The following is a 20,479-nucleotide window of genomic DNA, read 5'->3' on the forward strand; positions in this document are numbered from 1 at the left end:
TAGCTGATGCCACAGAGACATTTAAATCGCTACATGATTCCGCCATACACATTTATGACACGTGAACGTTTTCCATGCAGCTGTCTGCTAGCTAAGGATACAGTGTCTGTATTTTCCAGGAAGATGAAACATTAGTTGTGTGATAGCTTTACTGTCTGAAATAAAGAAAGATATATATAAAAAAAGAGAAAACACAAGAGGAAGATATTCTTTAAAAAGGTAAGAACTAAACAGCAAGTAACATTATGTAATCTGGAAATTTAAAGCTTATATCCAAGTAGCCATAATGGCTCATGTCACATGCGTGTATGGGTTGTAAAATATAGTTGAGCAGGAAACAACCTCGGAACCAGCAGGAGCACAGGTCAGCCAATCACAGCCTGTGTACAAAGAAAATCTACCGGAGCTCACAACAGAAATGATTATGTCATTTATTTCTAAGTGTCAAAAGACTTAAAAAAATGCACAATTATGAGTAGATTAACTGGGATTAAATAAACTATGATCAGAATACAGTATACAGTAGTGAGGACAGTGAGTAAAGTAAAAGGAAAAAACAGTAATCCAGTTTGCTAGTATCAAAAGAGTCTCCAACATTTTCCAGCAGTCCTTTGCTACAATCAAAATCGATTTTAGCCACATTAGCCATGACACAACCGAGTATCTTCCAATTGTTTGAGATTATTATTATTATTATTTTAAATTAATGATTCCTCTGGCTCGTCAGTTCTTTAGAAGAAAACAGTGCATGAAGACACTCCTGCAGCTTTTTCTCTCAACAGGTGATCCAGGAGTTTTTTTTTCTTCTTTCGCTCTTTAAGTGCCCTTTCTCACTGTCCCTCTTCCCCTCTGTTTTTTTCCATCATCTTTCTTTCTCCCTTTCCTATCCCCTAGTCATGTGTCTCCCGTCTGTAACAACTGAAAATAAAATAAAATAAATAATAACAACAAAGGTCGATCAAATGGACCAATACGGCAAGGCCGTGATGATCCACTTGGTAAAGTAAATCCATTGGGTATCCTCGTTGGCCTTCAGACAACAATTCTGACGGCTAAAGTACCAAATGGGACAGGCAAAAAAAATTAATAAATAAATCATTTTTTTCTGTTCTAACGACAACATCGGACTTCAGCATACTGCGTTACAGGCCGAGCAGGATCTGCTGTGACTTTGCCCCAGTGGGTGTGTCTTGCGCTCCCCTTGGCAGCTGACTCCAATCAGCAATGAGATCATATGGATAAACCCAGACAGTGGACAGCTACAGTGGCAGAGTGTCTTGGCTGTATACATCTGCTCAGTGGAGATAAAGATTTTTTGTTTGTGTATCATTAGACATTTTAACTTTATTCTAACTGTTGTTGTTCTCTTCCTTCACTTGATCATGATAGCAACTTGTCTCTTTTTGGTTAACTAATAATTACAGTAATAATAATAATAATAACAATGAAAATAATAATATTCAGCTTTGTTTTCCTCCTAACTTTGCTCCCTTGCCATCTTTGTTTCAATGCACTCTTACTTCCACACATCTGTGCTAGCTGTGTTAGCCTTCTGCAACTCCAAAGTTTGGTAACCTTCTGCAACACCAGCAAACGTCAAAGACGAATGAGCAGTGTTTTAAGGCCAGCATGTTTCTTGTCAACCAGAATCCATCTATTGCCCCTGACCAGGACTTTTAGCAAATCTAATAAAGCACATCAGTCATTGTCAGGATGTTGATTAATATATGTATTTTAACTGTGCTTCATTTCACACTAAGAACATTTTTTAATGCATTTTACCATTTTAAAAGGTAAAAAGTACTCTACTATAAAGTAAGACAAGTCAGGACAAATCCATTTTTACACATTTTTCTATCCACTGAAAGGAAATTTTTAAATTATCTTCATGTAAAACAAAGTTTAAAAAAATTACTTCCCATGGTTTAATTGGGTGGATACCTGAATTTGCCTGCCACTGATGCAGCTTAAGAGAAAAACATGCCTGGAAGCTGAAAAAGCTGAGCAAGCAGCAACTTAATCCATAACAGTGATTTGGCAGTCAGCTGCATGTACATAGCAGTTACAAATTTCAATCGTCCAAGTGCTGTCAAACTTTAGCTCCTGCATCCTGACAAAATGGATGATGTTGCAGCAATAATTACACCCAGACCAAATCCTTTCATCGCAGCTGATTAAAAAGCAGCCTCTCTATATACCCCCCCTCCAAGGCTCTAAATAAAGACAAGGTAGGGAGGGGGCAGTCCTCCTGGAGATCAGCCCACACCTGCACAGGTGTGTGGAGCCTCAGGCCAAAGGAAGTGACATCAAAAGCAGCAATGACAGATCCAAACAGACCCCGCTCAACCCACACAGACCCCGCTCAACCCACACATCAGCTTAAGCATCAGCTGAATGACATGCCTCTTCACAGTACTGACTCACTTCCCACAACAGAAGCACCACCACCCAAGCTGAAGACACAGATGCAGAACAATGAGCACAAACCCAATGTTATAGTGGAGAAAATCTTTTTTCTGGCATCCTGATTACAGACTTTAATTCCTTGTTATAGTATAACCGTTTTGATGACTGAGTGGATGACTAGCTTCTTGCTTCTGGGTGCAGGGGACTCACCTCGTCCAGGGCTTCTGCCTCCAAGACTGGCCTCTGACACTCTCATTCCTGACTTAGCCACAGCGTAGATCCGACTCTCCTGCAGAAAGCAACACAGTCAGAAATATTCATGATTATTCAACTTAAACATGACTACCACCTTCAAAGAGACAGATAGGTATTTTGGCACTTGGTAAATCTTTAAGGAAACAGCGTGACATACTGCAAAACATTAAGAAAATTAAGGTAATGCATGCATTAAAAAACAAACAAACACAACAAAAAACAAGAAGCATTCATATGTTGCATATTTAATACTTGTCTCTCATACCCACGAAGGGAATCGATGTAAAGGCGGTGTTGGCGGTTTGAGAACTTCCGGATCTAATCGGTCTAACTCTTCTGCAAGCCCCACAAATGAAACCCCATCCCGGGACAGCTCATCTGACGCTGGGCCCTCCACTACTCCATCCATGCTGTCTGGGAGCCCATCATCAATGTCGGTCTCTTCCACAACCTGAGAGAAAGGTGAAGAGGTGGTGCCTGCGCTCTTAAGAGTGGAGGAGGTGGAAGAAGGTGTCATAATGTCTATGTTAACATTGAGGTGGTGGAGTTTGTCCAGGCTGGGCTGAGGCTGGCTGTAGTGCTTCTTGACCAGCTGGATGCTGTCTCTGGGGGTGAGGGGAGTCCGTACCTTAGGTAGCGTCATGCTGGTGCCTGACTGGTTACCCAGTGGCTGGTGAGGTTTGGGAAAGGGATTGCTGGTGGAGGGGGAACGAGACAGCAGCACACTGTTGGGTGCCATTATAAAAGACGACTCTGGAGAACTTGATCCATGTGCCATCTCGTAGGCCGAAGATGAAGATGAAGAGGATGAGGACGAATGAAGGCACTGAGAGCGAAACTTGCTATTGAGCTCATCAGATGAGTTGTCTCTGTCAGAGGACCCTGCCTGACCCTCTGTAAGCTCTGGTGCACTGATGGAAACAGAAGTGTTGCTCCGACTCTGAGAGAGAAGATCATGAGTGAGGTCTCCGAGGCAAATCCCTTTACTGACTTGTTCAGGAGTCCTTTTCACATCTGAGGAAATACAAGAGTGTGATTAAATCTGAGACAGCCTATTAAAGAAGCGGAGAATGCTGATAAAAATGGTTTATTACATTTGTTTATCACAGAGTGCCACGCTTCAAGGAGCTAGACTTTCTTGTAATTTTTCAAAGTGGCCTTGAGCAATACTTTTCTGGGATTTCTGATGGTGTTTTAAAGGTTTTCTTGGGACACTGGATGCTTTTTCACTCATTATCATTCCAGTCCTGAAGAATGATTCATTGGCTTGTTAACTCACCTAACTCTGGCCTATGAATCATTCAAGCATAAAAAAAAGGCGCCTAACCCAAGGGATGAGCCAGTGATGTATCAACATGGAACAGACAACTTAGCAACACACCAATTTCTAATTGTATCCTTAGCCAATTTGTTACTGTCAGCCACTCACAAAAACACATAATTTCCACCAATTTCTTTAGCTGAATTGATGACATGCCAAAGATAACAGTTTGACAGGCATAAAACAGTATTTTTGCACCAACTAGGTCATTCCCAAATAGCCATTATCCAAAACTGCATATTTCAGCATCGTGTGCAGTGTGTGATTAAAAGAAATTGAGCAAACAACATGTGGAGAACAAAAGAAGAAGTGGTAGACTTAAATAAAATCTCCAGCAGATGAGCAGTATTTGAAAAGTTATGGATTGGCCTTGTCAGACCATCATCGTGTCAGCAACATCACTGAAGCAGTGTGGGATCCAGACTGAGAGCAAAACAAAAGGCAACAAACATCCAAAGAAGAGCTTTGGATGTCCTTCATGAAACCCGGAGAACTATTCCTGAAGGCTATTTAGCACATTAGAAGAAAGCTTGCCTAAGAGAGTTCAGCCTGTGTTGCAGAATAAAGGTGGTCATACCAAATACAGACTTTCAAGCTTGTTAGAATTGTAAACACTGTAGTTCCATTTGTGTTTCCATGTATTAATAAATCACTGGACCCATTTCCCTAGCATAATATAAAGAAATGAGGAGTGTCTCAAGACTTTTTCACAATATTTTATTCATATTATTTAAAAATTACTCTTTGATTTTTTTTATATTGGACTAATAAGCAGCAATAAACATTTTGGATACCCATCTGAATTTGTAATGGTTTAAAATCAGCCTCAAGTTTCCCCCCATTGTTACTGGTTCTACCTGGTCATGCGATGTGCCCAGCTTGCATTCCTTCCCCATCCCAGCATAATACAAATTAAGGACAGCACACCTGCTGGTGGGGTCTTGATGTTTGAGCTGGCCCTGCGGGAACCTGTCTGTCTCCAGCTGTCATCTTGGGCAGGTGGTGTGCCAGGGCAGCTGGGAGGAAATAGGGGGCTGTTGGGCACCAGGTGTGTATCCATTACCGGGGAAGTGGCCGGGGATGCAGAGGATGTAGGTTTCTCTAAGAGGGCTAGAAAAGAAAGACAACGCCACTATATTTTGAAGTCTGAGATCTCAAGTGTTTCTCTACTTTGACTTTTATAGTTTATAGTCTCTAAACACCTGCACAGTACTCACATTGCAGTTTGTCTTGCAGCAACATTATCTGTTCTGTCTGCTTCAGGTTCGCCATTTTCAGCTGCTGGTTTTCTTGCTCCATCTGTAACTCAGCATATATGCGACATTAACCATAATTAACATTAAGTCAATGTACTACTACTACTAATAAACTATATAAACAAGTTATTAGGGATGCATCCATACATATGTTACCTCTCTTAGCTTAAAGGTGACCCAGTCTTTAATCTTGGCAGCCTTCTCCTCAATGACTTTTGCCTCCTGGGCTCTGACTAAGATCTATAAGCCAGAGAAAACAGGTTTTGTGGAATTTTTCAACATACACTTCATGAACATAAATGGACATTTCTGTTCTTTATCTGATGGCTCCAGACATACCTGTTTTTCCAGCTGCATCTCTAATCTCTTTATTACAGCATCTTTCTCTTGAACCTGATTGGTCAGCTCTTGATACTTTCTGTACAGCGAGCTCTCGGATTCATTGGTTTGTATGTTTGCAGACTTCAGCTTCTCTTCCATGACATGGATCTGAAATACATAATTAGAGGAGTGAATGCACACGCAGGGCCAAAAGACAGCTCAAATTTACGTGGTTGTTTAATTTTGATGGGCACTACACAAAGCCAAAAGAACAGTTTTCTAAGCTCTTAGGTATTTATCGTTTTTTAAAAACAAGAAAAAAGAAAAAGAAAAAAAGAGAAGAAATGGTGCCATTAAATTACCACTTGGGGAAAACACCTGGAGCAGACAGTAATGACAGCAAATTAGAGATTAAACCTGACACCAAAAGTGGCTGAGTATGTGTGATATCTATGAGGATTGTAATCCTAAAACCACACAATCCTTTTATTAAGTCCCATTAAAGGCTTACAAAAAAAACTGTCAGGTCAGGCTGGATTTTCTTTTGCTGTAATAATATACAGACACCGTTCACCTACTAAAGATGAGTACAGTGAGTCAAGTATAAGCTGAAATGGTGCCCATCTACCTGTTTTTCAGCATGCTCAGCCCGCTGGTCAGCCTCGGTCACTCTCTGCTCCAGCTCCTGCATCTGAAGCACGGACAAAAGATGAGGTTAAAATGGTTTCTGACTTGGGTCAGCTGTCTCTGTTTGCCAAGGAAGTGGGTTGAAGGCTTGGGTGGTCAAGGGAAAATCCCAGGCTCTCACTAAGTTAAAGGTTGACTTCTTGCCCTCTGTGAAAAGTTATGTTTAATTTAAAGATTAAAAACCATCTACAGGTGCTATTAACACAGATCATACAGGCCTTGTTGTACGGATGTAACTCCAAGCTAGAAGTTTGCCTGGTATACAAGCAAACACCTGCAAGAGTGTGCAAAAGTAACACACTTAGTCCTTAATAATCACTACTACTACTGAAAAGACATTTAAAAGATGAATGTAGTGAGACATTTTTAACAGAGCAGCTATAATAGGAAAGCATTTTAATAGATGGGACATTTCAGAATTAGTAACAGGACAGTGAAAGTGGCAGAGAAAGTAAAATAAAGGGTAATGAGGATTCAACAAAGTCTGAGGACATCTAACAATGAATTACACCTTGAGCAAAAGGACATAGGCATACTGCAGTCATAGCTGAGAGGCCCTCAGACGAGGCTGAACATCTTTCACTCTACTACTTCTGGTCAAACACAAGTGTGATGGAATAATGCTAGGGTGTGTGCACAAGCTTGCGTCACCTTTTGTGCAAGCATGCATACTCATGCTTTCAAAGGCAAACACTGTCCATCCTGCAAGTATGCACACATCTGCAAGGACTGTCTCTCTCAAACACACACACATACAGAGAAGTGTTTGCACAGAATACACAGGACACCTTTTCTTACGAGGTCAGTGACCCTGCTGAAAGGAGAACAAACATACTAATGGATTCACTCTGCTTGAGAGATGCATTTGAATTCCTCTCGAAATTTTTGTTCCCCTTTTCTTTGTCTCTCTCAATCTTCCTTTATGCCTTCTCATCACCTCGACAAAGGCCCCCTGATTCCCAGAATCCAACATTCACAACATTTGAACACTTCCCTGCAGCCGGCTTAACACTCACTAAAGCCAGAGCACATCTGCAATGGGAGATGTGGGTGGAGACTGATGGTTAGTGGTTGGATGACTGCTCACCTCAAGGTCAAAAGCCTTCATCATGAGTCAAGCTCAACCCATACTTGTCTTTATTTAACAAAACGGAATCGGAAGAGGCTAAAAAGGACTTTAGGTAATGGCAAAGTACTGCAGAGGTCACAGTCTGGACTTCTCTGCCACACAGTTTTCACAGGTACAAAGAACCTTCGAAGGAACTCTACCTTGGGAAGTTCTGGGAAAATAGCACTTTTCTAAAAGGATAAGAACTCTGGGAGTGCTTAACATTTTTAACTGATTGAGTATTTGGAACATTTGATTTAGTTTTTGAAACATTGTTGCAGTTTATGCAGTTTGTCGATACTTCAACACAAGTTTCAGCAGAAAGCATGCAACACACGGACCAATGAAAAGGTTCAGATTGTATTAATTATTTACGCTTCTTCTTCCGGCTGGTTAGTTAAGGGGTTACCACAGTAGATCACCCGTCATCCCCCTTCTGTCATACTAACCATCTAAATGCCCATAAATTCATGGATCCTTCTTTCCATTTTTATTGTTTCCTCCAAATGTGTCTTCTCTCTCTTCACTGTCTTCAGCCAACAGTCGGACGGTTTCCACCAAGCCCAAGCCGGCCAACAACACAAGAGGCGGTCATTATTAACCTAACTCATATGAAATTCTTATTGATCATCTGCATGTTTGATTTGCCAAAGATTTTATGCCAGATGCCCTTCCTCGAGCAACCCTCCCTATTTATCCAGGCTTAGGACCAGCATTAGGAGCACACTGGCTTGTGCCTGAAGAAATGCCTCATCGTGTTTAGTGGACAGAAGGAGTTGGTTGTTTGATTGTGGGTCATGGGATTAAAGTAAAATCTAGCAAACAATCTTAATGTAAACCCTCCTGTGTGGTCTTTACAGAAAGTCAAATTGTACACATAAGGCGCTAGAACTACAGTCATAAATTAGTTTGATCAAAGTAATATGGAGTGACAATGATAAATGAACAGGAATGCTTTTGAATACAGTTTTTAAACAGTCTGTGCTGTTGCAGCGATAAAAATAAACCGAGTGCTTGGATTGATTTGATTAGTCAGTCTATATAATCAAATGGCTAAGCTGATGGCAACAAGCTGACCTTAAGCCTTGAGATATGGATACAGACAGTGTAATCTGGAACTGTTATTTAAGCTCTGGTTGTTTAGTTATGGAACAGTCCAACTGAAGTCCGAGTTGCTTAACAGGAGTGACACAGTTATATTAGCTATTCTGAATCAGTCAGCCCACAGTGCAACACATCACCTTGTGCTGCTGAGAATTCTTAAAATAGATAAGCTGGAAATTAAATTTTCCAGTTGTTTCTCTAAAGTTATTCTTTAGAGAAAGAACTAGTAAGCAGTTGATAAACTACACTGTTCCCAATCCTTTAAATCCACACTAATTTGACTAGCAATTACTGCCTTAGTGGCCAAAGATATGACCCCAGAAAAACACATCAGTGAGCCACACTTTTGCACTGGGTAGTTTATTTGGAGTCGGACCCACATACATGTCTTACTGTCATAAATACTCTATAGGGTAGCCAATCCATAACTGAAAATAGTCTCCAACAAATGCACCTCCCATTTGTGTAACGTAAAACTTGAGAACCCAGCTGTTTAACTCTTTTTAAAGGATATGCTGATAATAATGTTACCAGATTCATCCTTCAGTGTGTGTCTCTCACACACTCGCAGGCAAAACCTTGTAGGTAATTTTGTTTTAGGTTTATATTGACTGTGTCTTTCCCTCATGGGAATTCATGCGGGACTGATAACAGAGTGGTGGAGATAAAATGAAAGCAGGCAAGAGACAGCAGATCATCCATTTCCCAGGCAGCTAACAGATATGTCACAACTAAAGATCTGTTTGCTTTTGCTGCCAAAACCAAGTGACAGAAATCTGAGCCCACAGATTGTATTTCAAGCCAGCTGGCTTGATTATCTAAATCGGAGATTCTCCTCCATTCCCAACCCAGACTTGCCTCTACCAAAATCATTTTCATTCTGTTGCTTTAAAACATTTGCACTCATGTCAGTAAGATAGATCTATTGGGCTCAATAACTGCAAGAGGTTCTGTGGTGGCAAAACAAACCCAAAACATCACCCCTCCACCACCGTGCTTGACAGTTAGTATGAGATGTCTGTGCTGATATGCTGTGTTTATGGTGCTGCACATTATGACCAAAGATCTCCGTGGTCTTGGAGATGTACGGAATAAGGATGCATTTCAGTTTTCACAGGACTGGATAACTGTGAAAATGTTTTTTACATGACTGTATTCTTTAAGGATCCCAAAATGTCATAGTTACAATTAATTTTCTTTTCTTTTATAATACTTATGGTTAACACTGATCACAAGGGCCACTACATTACATTACAGAGAAAACTGTAAAAGATAAACCGTCTAAAAACGGGTTTCACAGTAAAAGATTTGCCTACTGAGGCGTTTCACCTGCCTCCCAATGTTAAACATCAACTTTGCACAGTTGACAGCTAAACTCTCCCACTCAGTTATTAAATATTAAAACCGCTTTTTTCCCCTCAAAACAAGTTAAAGAAATAAAATACTGAGAAATGATAATAATACACGCATAAATACGTGAGGTGAGCATTAGGCACCGGTTGCCATTATGCATTTCCTTATGTTTAAATTAACTTTTTACAATGAAACATGCATGGACATGGGGAAAAGAGGTAATTTTATCAGCAAGACAGACGATAAAATGTCAGAAGGTTTCATAGGCTACAAAGAAGTTAAACAGTCTTTATATCAAGTCCAGACTTTTACAGTTAAACTATTAAAAAGGCGGCTGATCCAAACAAGTCTCCTCATGAAAATAAATGTTTATGCACACCAGTGTGTACTTGGTGACCTCTCTGCAGCCCTCCTTGCTGACTGAGAACACTTGTCTAAGTCAGATAACAGCATTTTACTCCTGGGGCCATGTAAGGCTTATGGGAGAGATTAATTCAATTTGTCCAGCATCCAATTAGCCAAGTAATGAAAGGAAACCTAGAAGTGGGAAGGCCACCCAATTTAAAAATTCCTCTGAATGAGGTATAGCCAGGACTTCCTAATTAGATGTGAAACTCTAAACTTTCTGGATTTACCTCCTCAAAGCTCCAAATCCACCAACTCCCATTGAGGTTTCTGATTGAACTTTTCATCTAAAAGTCACCTTTTGTGAAGGGTCCCTCTGACTTCTAAAGTTTTCTTTTCTGTACAGAGTTAAAAAAAAATGTATTTGTTAAAAATGCTGTGAATGGCAGGTCAGTTGTAACTAAATGTATTATTTTAGTCATTTCTAGGGAGGATTTTATTGCTTTGATCACTTCAGTCAGTGTGTTTAAATGAAGTTTGCTAGTTTTGTTTCCTTTAGATTACCGTTCATTTGTTAACATGTATGCCCTCCCTTCAAATTATTAACTTTGGCTTTTTGGTGGCTCCAAAAGCTGCATTTGCTATTTTAGAAACTCTTCAATTCTTATGGAGAAGTTTCTTTTTTTTAGGCTAACTGCCAACCACCATAGGTTACACTTTCCCAGTCTACAGTTAAAACTCAAACAAATTCCTGAATGCAGTAATCTTCCTGTTACACTCCTCGCATAGCAAATGGGGCATCTCCTTCCCTCTTTCTTTTCTCCTTCACTCTCCGTCAGCCTCTCGAGATAAATGCCATGTCACAGGCAACCGCGTCAATTTTTTTTTTTCATGTTTTTCCATACCAAAGTGGGTCAATGTGTAAAACACTCCTAACTTGGCAAGAGAGGAGATGAAGAGCGTGAAGCAGTCTTTCCAAACAGCAATAACATGACGGAATGGTAGTCACTCAGCACCCTCCCCCCTCAAGAAAGCTCAGAAAAAACACACTCAGCAGCACGGGACTCCACTTAAACCCAGCTCCGCACTGTGTGTTTGTGTTTGTCAGAGTTTACAGTGTGTGTATATGTTTATAACAGAGCGAGCGAAGGAGTAAGTGAGAGATTGATTAACCTTTTCACAGAAAAACGAATGTTTTAGCAGCATTGCCAAAAAGAACATTTAACAATGAATGTGTGGTTTTTATTGGACAGAAAATGAGAAAGAGAGTAATTAGTCACTTTTCAAAAAAATAAAAAGTTTGAACTCTCGTGTTTTAGAAATGAGAAACAAACAGTGAGAATATACAGTATAGCTCCCTCACACATGCACTCCAGGCCTGAGCTTTTCTAGTCATTACATGGCGCAGCTGCATGCATCTGACATTGAACTGATTTCACCCTTCCAGGCTCCAAGCACAAATTATGTCTGACCTTAAAGGTACAGTGTGTAATATCTCTGCTAGATGTCGGAGATTGGAGGTTACAGTCAACTTAATTCTGTTTTCTTACCCCTCCTAACTCAAGTGCATAATCCTAACAGTAGGACAGAAAACTCTGGCTGCTGTTTATCTGTGACAAGTGGGCGCTGTCAGTCTGCAGTTTACCTCAGCTGGTGTCCACTGTTATTTACTCTGGAGTAGATTGTAAACTTTATGAAAGGAGACGGTATACGAGTCGATGAGGCAACTTCTGTCGATGACAGTGAAACTCATGCGAGTTCTTGAACTTTTCTATCGGTAATCTCTGCTATTTTTGGTACAACACCTTTTGTCTGATTTCACCCAGCAAGAGCCAGTAACTACCTGAACTAGTGGTGGGTGGATCGATCCAAATATTGATTATATCAATACCAAGTCGGCATCGGTATTGGATCGATACTAGCCTGGTGAGATCGATTCTTTACTTTAAGTTCCGCTCTTGTTTGCAATGCTGTGGTTTCAGGAAAGACAAAGAAGCCTGGTCGCCGGACTCACTGCTGCTATGTCAGCACAGAACAGGCACACTTTGCTCCCCCTACCCCCTCTTGTGTTTAGCTGTTGCGCTGTCACGTGACGTGACTAAGGCTACGTCCACACTAATGCGTTTTCATTTGAAAACGCATCATTTTCTCTCTGTTTCGGCCTCCCGTCCACACCGAGACGGCGTTTTCTCCGAGTAAAAACGCGCTCTTGAAAAAGCATACAGTTCAAAACTGAGCTGTCCCGTCGCAGTGTGGACACTCAAAAACGCAGACTTTCAAAAACGATGATGCATTTTAGTCATGTGATGCAGTCATGTGACCAATTACACAGAGATAGCGCAGGGCATTATACAGCAGTTGTTTTGTTTGCTCTCAGACAGCCCTATTAAAGATTAATATCAGTCTGTACATGCTCCAGATAGCTTTTCTTCAAATTATTTAATTCTCACTCGCTTTGGTAACTTTGTACTTTTTGTGTTACTCGCAGCAACAACTCCACCTCATTGTTAGTCCATTTAAAAAACTCGGTGCTTTTCCTCGACCTTTTGCCGCGACGTTTCAAAGAGCCGGAAAGTAAATAAACGGCAGACAGAAATGAGGCAGGTAGAATCTTCTTGCGTTTCACGCATGCGCAGTACTAGAACGTAAGCATTTTCGTCCGTTTCAGTGTAGACGCACAACTCTGTGAAAACGACTGAAAATGCTAGTGTGGATGTGGAGTGTTTTCAGACGGAAACGCCGTTTTCAAATCTATCCGGGCTAGTGTGGACATAGTCTTAGACGCTTTGGGGGAGGGGTTAAGTTGTTTACATAATATTTATATTTTCACCAGTTGTTGTTTGTTGTTGTTGAGAATTTTAATTGTAATTTTTGTATTATAGTTTCTCAACAGTACTTGTTTGTTTTCATTTGTTTACTGGTTTGCATGCATCCACCTTATTTATTGAAAAGTATCGGTATCGGCGATACTGGCCTGTATTTACTTGGTATCGGATCGATACCAAAATATGCAGTATCACACACCACTACTGTGAACCGTTGCCAACCAATCAAGGAATACAGATTTTTCCCTAGCATGTCCAGTATTGATGTTTTGCAGACATGTGACCACTAACCATGTGACATTAACTTGTGGGCAATCATACTGACAATGTAGGGTCAAGTAAATAAAATCACAGACACCCAGGCCTAGAGTCTAATCTGCTAACCATGTGGCAACCACTAGTCGTGAGGGAAAAATTAATATTCTGACTGATTTTGAGTAGCTATGAGTAGTTCCTTCAGCAATCACAAGGAAAATGATTCCTAAAGCCCCAGCCTGCAGACCAATCAGTGACCTCCTGGCAACTGTCTCTTCAGAAACTTTTTCACACTTTTTCATGTTTTAATATCACTGAGTTACTAGGTAGTGAGTATTTGCAATGCGGTGAATACGATGTGAAATTAAACCATGGCAGTCTGTATCAACCAAAGCAATCACTCAGAGGTTTTTGGTTCAGCGTCTTCTTTATGGTTTCATCCGACAAAAGCCAGCAACATCCAGGAAGTAGTGTCAATAGGTCGGGGAACACAAATCTTTCCGTAGCAGCCTGTGGTTGTATTACATCCGATATGGTGGACAACTTTCACATAACGTGCACAGTACTTGATACCAATACCCAGGAAAATCCTTGATACCATAGGGAAAGAAATTAAGAGGTTGCTTTATAAAGAGCTAAGCAATATAAACAATAACATCAGTAACAATATTGTGTTTAAGTTAGATTACTGTAGTTCATTTGCAATTTAACAGTAACATACAAGATGAACTCGGTTGCGCTCAATATTAATTTTATCTCTTTATAAGCTTATTGGTGCAGCCATCCACAACAATTACAGGGTTATGTCTGGACTGTAAACGTACTGCTGACTGACTGACCGAACCACTCCACAAATCTGGAAGTGCAAATGATAAAGCAAGTGAACACTGTGGCAAATAAAAGTACCTGAAAGCTATTCCGAACTCAAAACCCGTCCATATGTAAATCAGATCAACACAAAAATTGATTTCTGCTGCTAAACTCATGCTTTCCTCTAATCCAAACATTTCCAGTTTTACCAACAAATCTTAAGCAGAAAGCTGAATCTCCTGATGACAGCTGATTACTTTCCAAAGTGTCTGGTAGACAGGCTTTATAACAGCCACAGTTTTACAAGCATTTGGCCAGCGATTGGCGGTTATTTCCCCAGCTTGAGGGTAAGCACCAGAAGTGAGTTAAACGGTAAATATTCCTTTTGGCTTAAACTGCAGCCAACCTCTGATGACACACAATGAGTGGACCGAGTGTTTACCAAATAAGCTGGATAAGCTCATCTGTCTTCCCTCGCACTCATAAACATACAGTCATCCAAACCTGTATTTCTAACTGAGTCACGTGCTTTAATAGTTTCCTCATGCACAAAACACTTTAAACACACTGCCAGATCACAAGAAGAAGAAGGTGATGAAGCAATGTGATCTGAGTGTTTGTTCAGAACATCTAGCGGCATGTCTAATTTTGCAGATCAAAGTAGCATGATAAGTTTAAATCAAATTTCCATAATATTATGGTTCAAAAAGCCAAAAGCAGTTCATACTAAACTATTCGTGCCACATCACTGCTATATTAGGCTCAAACTTTAAAACTCAGGCTTTAAAACTCAGTCCTTACCAAAAAAAATGGTTCTGAGGCTTGTAAACCAATATTTTATGATAAATTTACCACGTTTTTGTTTGACAGATTTCTTGGTAGCACAGTCAGGCATCTATCTACCAACCTCCAACTCTACCACCTGAGCCACAGCCGCACACATCTTTAACCTTGTACAAAAACCAATAAGACAGGATTTGAGCTCCACTACATGACAGCTATAACTGTGTCACTTTGACTGAATAAGGATCAGATTATAAAGGCCCCATAAGAGCTTGACTGGTGTTGAAATGGGAATCATTCTTGTGTATTAAGGAATTTACACTTGGTGATAAGTAACTGCACACTCCTCTAAAAACTTAGAGTATAATGCCGTCTAGAACTATTGGCCTGTTCAGTACTGTCAACTCCTTGTATGCATTTCTAGCCTACTTGTTTGCCATCATTTTTTAATTTATCAGCAACAGCATAACCACCCCAATGGAAGGACTCATAGATGTGATCAAAATCAAGGAGATTGCAAAAAACTTTCGGAATGGATATGAGGGTCAAATATGTTTTGATAATGCTCCATGCACAACCATGAACGCTGGCAACAATGTAGCCATTTATGTAGGTCACATTTTAGACTCTACAGAGAATCACGTCTGAACTCTAAATCAGTCTCGTGTTAACCGCTACACCATGGAGCCACTTAAACTTCTTTTGGCTGCTCCATTATTTGCATAGTCACCTCATTGTAGACACACTTCCTGACGCCACTCTTCCAGGGGTTTTGCATCTCTTCCCAGTCCCAAAACCATTCACATGCAATCGAAATGTCTTAACCAATACACCATGGAGTACTAATTAAGCTCTCAATTACACTTTTAACAAAATGAAATGAACAAATTAGCATTTGCACTAAGTTCTAAAGCAACATTACCATATTTCTATGTTACTGTAGTATAACTCTGAACCTGTAAGAGTTGGAAAATTGTGCCAATAACTGTTAAACGTCCCAAATGTCAATACAGTTCTAGTGTCTTTTAAAGAGGGAGTAGTAAATGAGTGAATAAGAGAATGATTTGGGGATTTTGGGCAGAGTTTCTATGTGTAACTACTACCCATGATGCTTTTCACTCTCACCTTCTCTGCCAGCAGCTCTCGGATTTTCCCTGCCTGGAGCCGGAACCTCAGCAGCTGCATTTCAAGAGCGATACAGCGTTTCTGCCAATCCACACTGGCCGCTCCAGCGGCTCCTGCCCCGCTGCTCTCCAACACGTCAGCCATGGCGAGAATTCAGGGCTCTTCCTCTGGACTGAAATACAGAAAACACAAATCTGCTTGTAAACTTTGGGCCTGCATGGTTTGACTTTAATAGTTATGAATGGGCTGCACAAACTTGAAAATTTGCAAATTTGATCAAAGACTGAAAATGACATCCCTGAGCAGGAGGTTAAAAAAAAAAATCATCCTGGAAAGGCATTTCCCTACGAGGCTCAGCTTCTGTTTTCATTTACAGCACAAAACCTTTGCTGACCACACTTCCCATGATTCACTGACGAAACGTGAGTAAGGAAAATACTAACGATGAATCCACAATGACACAAGTTTAATGAAAGCTTCCTCTTACTTTCTGTGTTGCTTTGTGACACATAAAAAGAAACCTACATGCAAACACAAGTGTTAGGCACATAAATAAACATTGTAGAGAGATCACCACAGGATTATTTTTTATTTGCCTTTCCTATTGGAGTGGAGGGCCCACTCCTGAAGAAATTCTATGACTCTGTTGTGGCTTCTGCTATCTTTTATGGCGTGGTCTGCTGGGGCGGCAGCATCTCTGCTGGGGACAGGAAGAGACTGAACAGGGTGATCCGAAGGGCCAGATCTGTTCTAGGATGCCCTCTGGACCCAGTGGAGGTGGTGAGTGACAGGAGAACGGCGGCTAAGCTGTCATCCCTGATGGACAACATCTCCCACCCCATGCAGCAGACTGTGACAGCACTGAGCAGCTCCTTCAGTGGGAGACTGCGGCACCCACGGTGTGGGACGGAGAGATTTCGCAGGTCTTTCCTCCCCACTGCTGTCAGACTCCATAATAAAGACTTTAACTGATCAAGCACACACATCCATACATATGCAATAATACTAAGTGCAATAATCCTTTCTGTCATCGTTGTATTTTTACTCAGTTGTATATAGTATTTGTATTCTATTTTTATCTTATTGTATATTTATTTTATTTTATTCTACTGTATATAGTATTTTATTTTATTCTATTCTGTACAGCTGTGTACTGTATTTATTCTTATTGTATTCTAATTTTTGCCTCATAACTTTTGCACTGTCCACTTCCTGCTGTGACAAAACAAATTTCCCACGTGTGGGACTAATAAAGGTTATCTTATCTTATCTTATTCTTTCTTAGTCTCTGCACATGCCCACACACACTGAACAAAACCTCAGCAGGGAGACTTTTTGTCAGTGGGGGAGCCGGTTCATGTGTACTGGCTCTCAGGTCTGCCAGCCACAAAGCAGGTCAGTGCTCTGCTTTTTAGCCAAATTACCTACTAACCCAATCCCCTGCCCTCCCCCCTATGCAATCCCTTCTTAATTACAAGGAAGGAGCAAAACGGGATCCTGTGCAGCACAATAGTGTCTTTCTGCATGACAGTCCCATCACAGCTAAAAAGGAGGGGGCACCAGCTTGCTGCAGCAAAGAAAGGAGGAAAGAATGTGTGACAGTGAATGGACCGAGCTCTGAATGTGGGAAACTGGGGCGCTTAAGTTGTTTTTACCTGAGGACGATTGACTGGTGGCTTTTTTTCCCTCGACAAGATACTCATTTAAAAAGGTTAAAGGCCTGCTGTGTGAACATCCCGAAATAAAAGTAGTTCTAATGATCAGCTTTGAGGTTGTGTGCCTAATGTGCAGGTTTGTGTGAACATTTGCACATCAAAATGAAAACAAATGAAGCTCAAGGAAGTTATAAAAGCTGAGTTTTCAGACAGAAAGACATCCAGTCTCAAAGTGCAGCCAGACACCATCAGCAGAACAGCAGACGTTCAAAGTCCGGCAACTATAACTGCAACATGGCGCTCCCTACAATTAGCATGCTCGTAAATACAGGCCTAGAAAACAAATTACAGAAGTCATGCGAGTGGAGGTTTTACCAGCCAACCGCTGTGCCCAGCCTGGACAGTCAAGGTCCATCTACCAAGAGTTCCCCTGTGTCTCTGTCTCTCTCTGGGGCAAACTGGAGGGTATGAGGGTCATGCAAAGCCAGACGCCATTGTGGGTAAGAGGTTGGATCCCTTGGCTTGAATAAGCCCTTCTGGGTCATACTGTGCAGAACAGGGAAAGACAACGCCAGATGCTCCTCCAGGAGCTAAAACAGCTGGGTGTAAACAAGCCATTTGCTTGTTAAACACTCTCAGCACTGCTATGCTAATTCTCCCTGAACCAATTCCTTTAGTGCTCTTTGCTTGTTGGAGACATTAAAGGTTGTTAAAGCTAAGGGCAACCTGTGCCAGGATCCCAGTTGAATAATCAGCAAGTGTAAAGTTAAACTTGCTCAAGGTGAGGAGGGAAGGCAAATAAAGATTACAGAAATGTTTTCTGCTCACTTCCTCAGAGTGCATGCAGATAAAAATCAACCCCACAACACCAGCTTGTCAAGAATTAGTTTATTCTCAAGGTGTGTGGGAGCAATACAGCCCAACGTGAATTAAACTGGAGTCATTTTATCCTTTTCAAGTATAGCCCTCAATCATGGGATGGTTTACAGCAATGCAGAAGGCAATTTTCCACTGAGTCTAGTGTTAAATATGATCTGATAAATACTATTCTCTACTCAAGTATCGTCTCTTGTGCTGGAAACATTCAGGTGGTAGGGGTAGAAAGAAAGAAAGTCAAGACAACAAAAACAAGCTTTCCAGGATCTGCACGGTAGATCCATGTTTGGTAACACTTGGGCCACCCAGAGCGGACTGTGTGGGGAGATGCATGCGAGGGATGTAGCGCAGAACGGCGAGTGCTCTCCTGGCAGCAGATAGATGTGAAGGCCCTGGGAGCTTCTCTACTTCCATCTAGCTGCAAGAACTTGCACACAGCCACAGCCAGAGCAAACACTGGGAAAGACGTCTGGATGGAAACGCCACCGCAACGATCCCAGCAGGATAGTTTCTACGCCTGCCATAGGAGACGACCGCTTCCCACTGACAGTTATACTGCAGTATTCCTCAAACTGAGTGAGATTTGGTATTCAGTAAGGAGAGGTTTTATTCATAATCACAGATTGAAATAAAGGAATTTGTGTGGACAGCGTGTGAATGCACCTTTGCCATTCTGCGCACAAAAAAAAAAGGAGTCTCAAGTCGGTCCTTTCGTTGACATGAACCTCTTTAATCACCACGTATTCAAACACACACTCCGCGGTCAGTCGTAACTCTTCAGCGCTTGCTTACCAGAGCACAGGCAGGCGCAGATGGAGATACACAGAGGACTAGATTGGAAACAGACACATGTGCGTGCACACCACTGACACACTGCTGAGCATGCAGCTGTGGTGATGTAAGTGATTAGGTGGTTCAGTCATATCATCCCCACCAGACATTTCAAATCCCCGATGTTGTTGTCTCCACAGAGGTCCAACTTGGCTTCCCTGCATTTTGGCATGTCCCCCCACTTTGAAAAAGACTCCCATGAGACAGCACAGCAGCGTGTGCGTAAATCTGGGTCAGTCACAGCAGATTTGTGTCAGCGTGGCAGATCCCTCTGTGCATGAGAGCTGACACAGAAAACCTATCCGAGAGCACGAGGAGTCAAGTGTGGGTGTTTTAAATATTGCCTTATCGTCTCCTCGGTGGCCTCATGTGTTTAACAAAGGGGGACCACTGTTGACTCCCATCTGGTCAGGTAGGCCTCACACTTTATATTTTTTTTAAGAATCAGTGCCTCACTGTTTATTAACCTTTGACCCGATTCATGATAGAAACATAGAAAAACAACATCATTTGCTGTTGTTTTTATAGTTATACTCAAAGGGTAACTTTACAATTCTAAAATTACACATTTAAACCACTGCAGAGCCTTGTGGATGTTTTTAGGCTATTTTTAAAATCTCAACTACACCTCACCTTTATCCTCCCCAGTTATCTTATCTGTCTTGTCTTACTCACCTCTCCTCCAACACCTCTCACTTTCCATCCTCCTCCCTTCTTTCCTCCACATCCTCTCCTCCTCTTCCTAACCTTTGCCAGCAAGAAAACCTGCAGCTCTCTCCCAGCCCAGGTTAATGACAGGCCTCAGCAAACTGACCACACTCATTATCAGTCTCGGGCTTAAATACAGGCCCTGACATTCCTCTGCACTGAGGTGTAAACATCTACCTCTGCAACTCTTCTGTCCTTTGCACACACTTTTAAGTCCTGGCTTCTGCAGTTATCGCTGCAGGGCATAGAAAGCCTTTGCTTTTGACATAAAATCCAAGAGTTATAGCAGGAGACACGCTTAAACACACTGTGTGGAACAGAATATATATATATATATATATATATATATATATATATATATATATATATATATATATACATACATACATACATACATATACATCTCGGGTCTATATATCAGCCTGAGAATGTGTTAAATCACAGCAATAGCCCCT

At 41.2% G+C, this 20,479-nt stretch overlaps 1 protein-coding gene across 2 annotated transcripts in view; it reads right to left on the bottom strand.

Annotated features, from left to right (window-relative positions):
- Positions 1-20,479, bottom strand: part of plekhh1 (pleckstrin homology domain containing, family H (with MyTH4 domain) member 1) — a 33,404-nt gene that overhangs the window by 12,121 nt on the left and 804 nt on the right. For both annotated transcript variants that reach the window (XM_082516901.1, XM_082516900.1), the window contains exons 2-9: positions 15,955-16,126; positions 6,188-6,250; positions 5,578-5,727; positions 5,395-5,478; positions 5,200-5,281; positions 4,910-5,092; positions 2,927-3,675; positions 2,617-2,695 (exon numbers count right to left, since the gene is read on the bottom strand). In XM_082516901.1, coding sequence (XP_082373027.1) covers positions 2,617-2,695; positions 2,927-3,675; positions 4,910-5,092; positions 5,200-5,281; positions 5,395-5,478; positions 5,578-5,727; positions 6,188-6,250; positions 15,955-16,098 — 1,534 coding nt within the window. In that variant the 5' untranslated portion in view covers positions 16,099-16,126. The remainder of the gene's footprint in view (positions 1-2,616; positions 2,696-2,926; positions 3,676-4,909; positions 5,093-5,199; positions 5,282-5,394; positions 5,479-5,577; positions 5,728-6,187; positions 6,251-15,954; positions 16,127-20,479) is intronic.

Source organism: Aulonocara stuartgranti (genome assembly GCF_965226115.1).
Source record: "Aulonocara stuartgranti genome assembly, chromosome: 19".
Lineage (NCBI taxonomy): Eukaryota > Metazoa > Chordata > Actinopteri > Cichliformes > Cichlidae > Aulonocara > Aulonocara stuartgranti.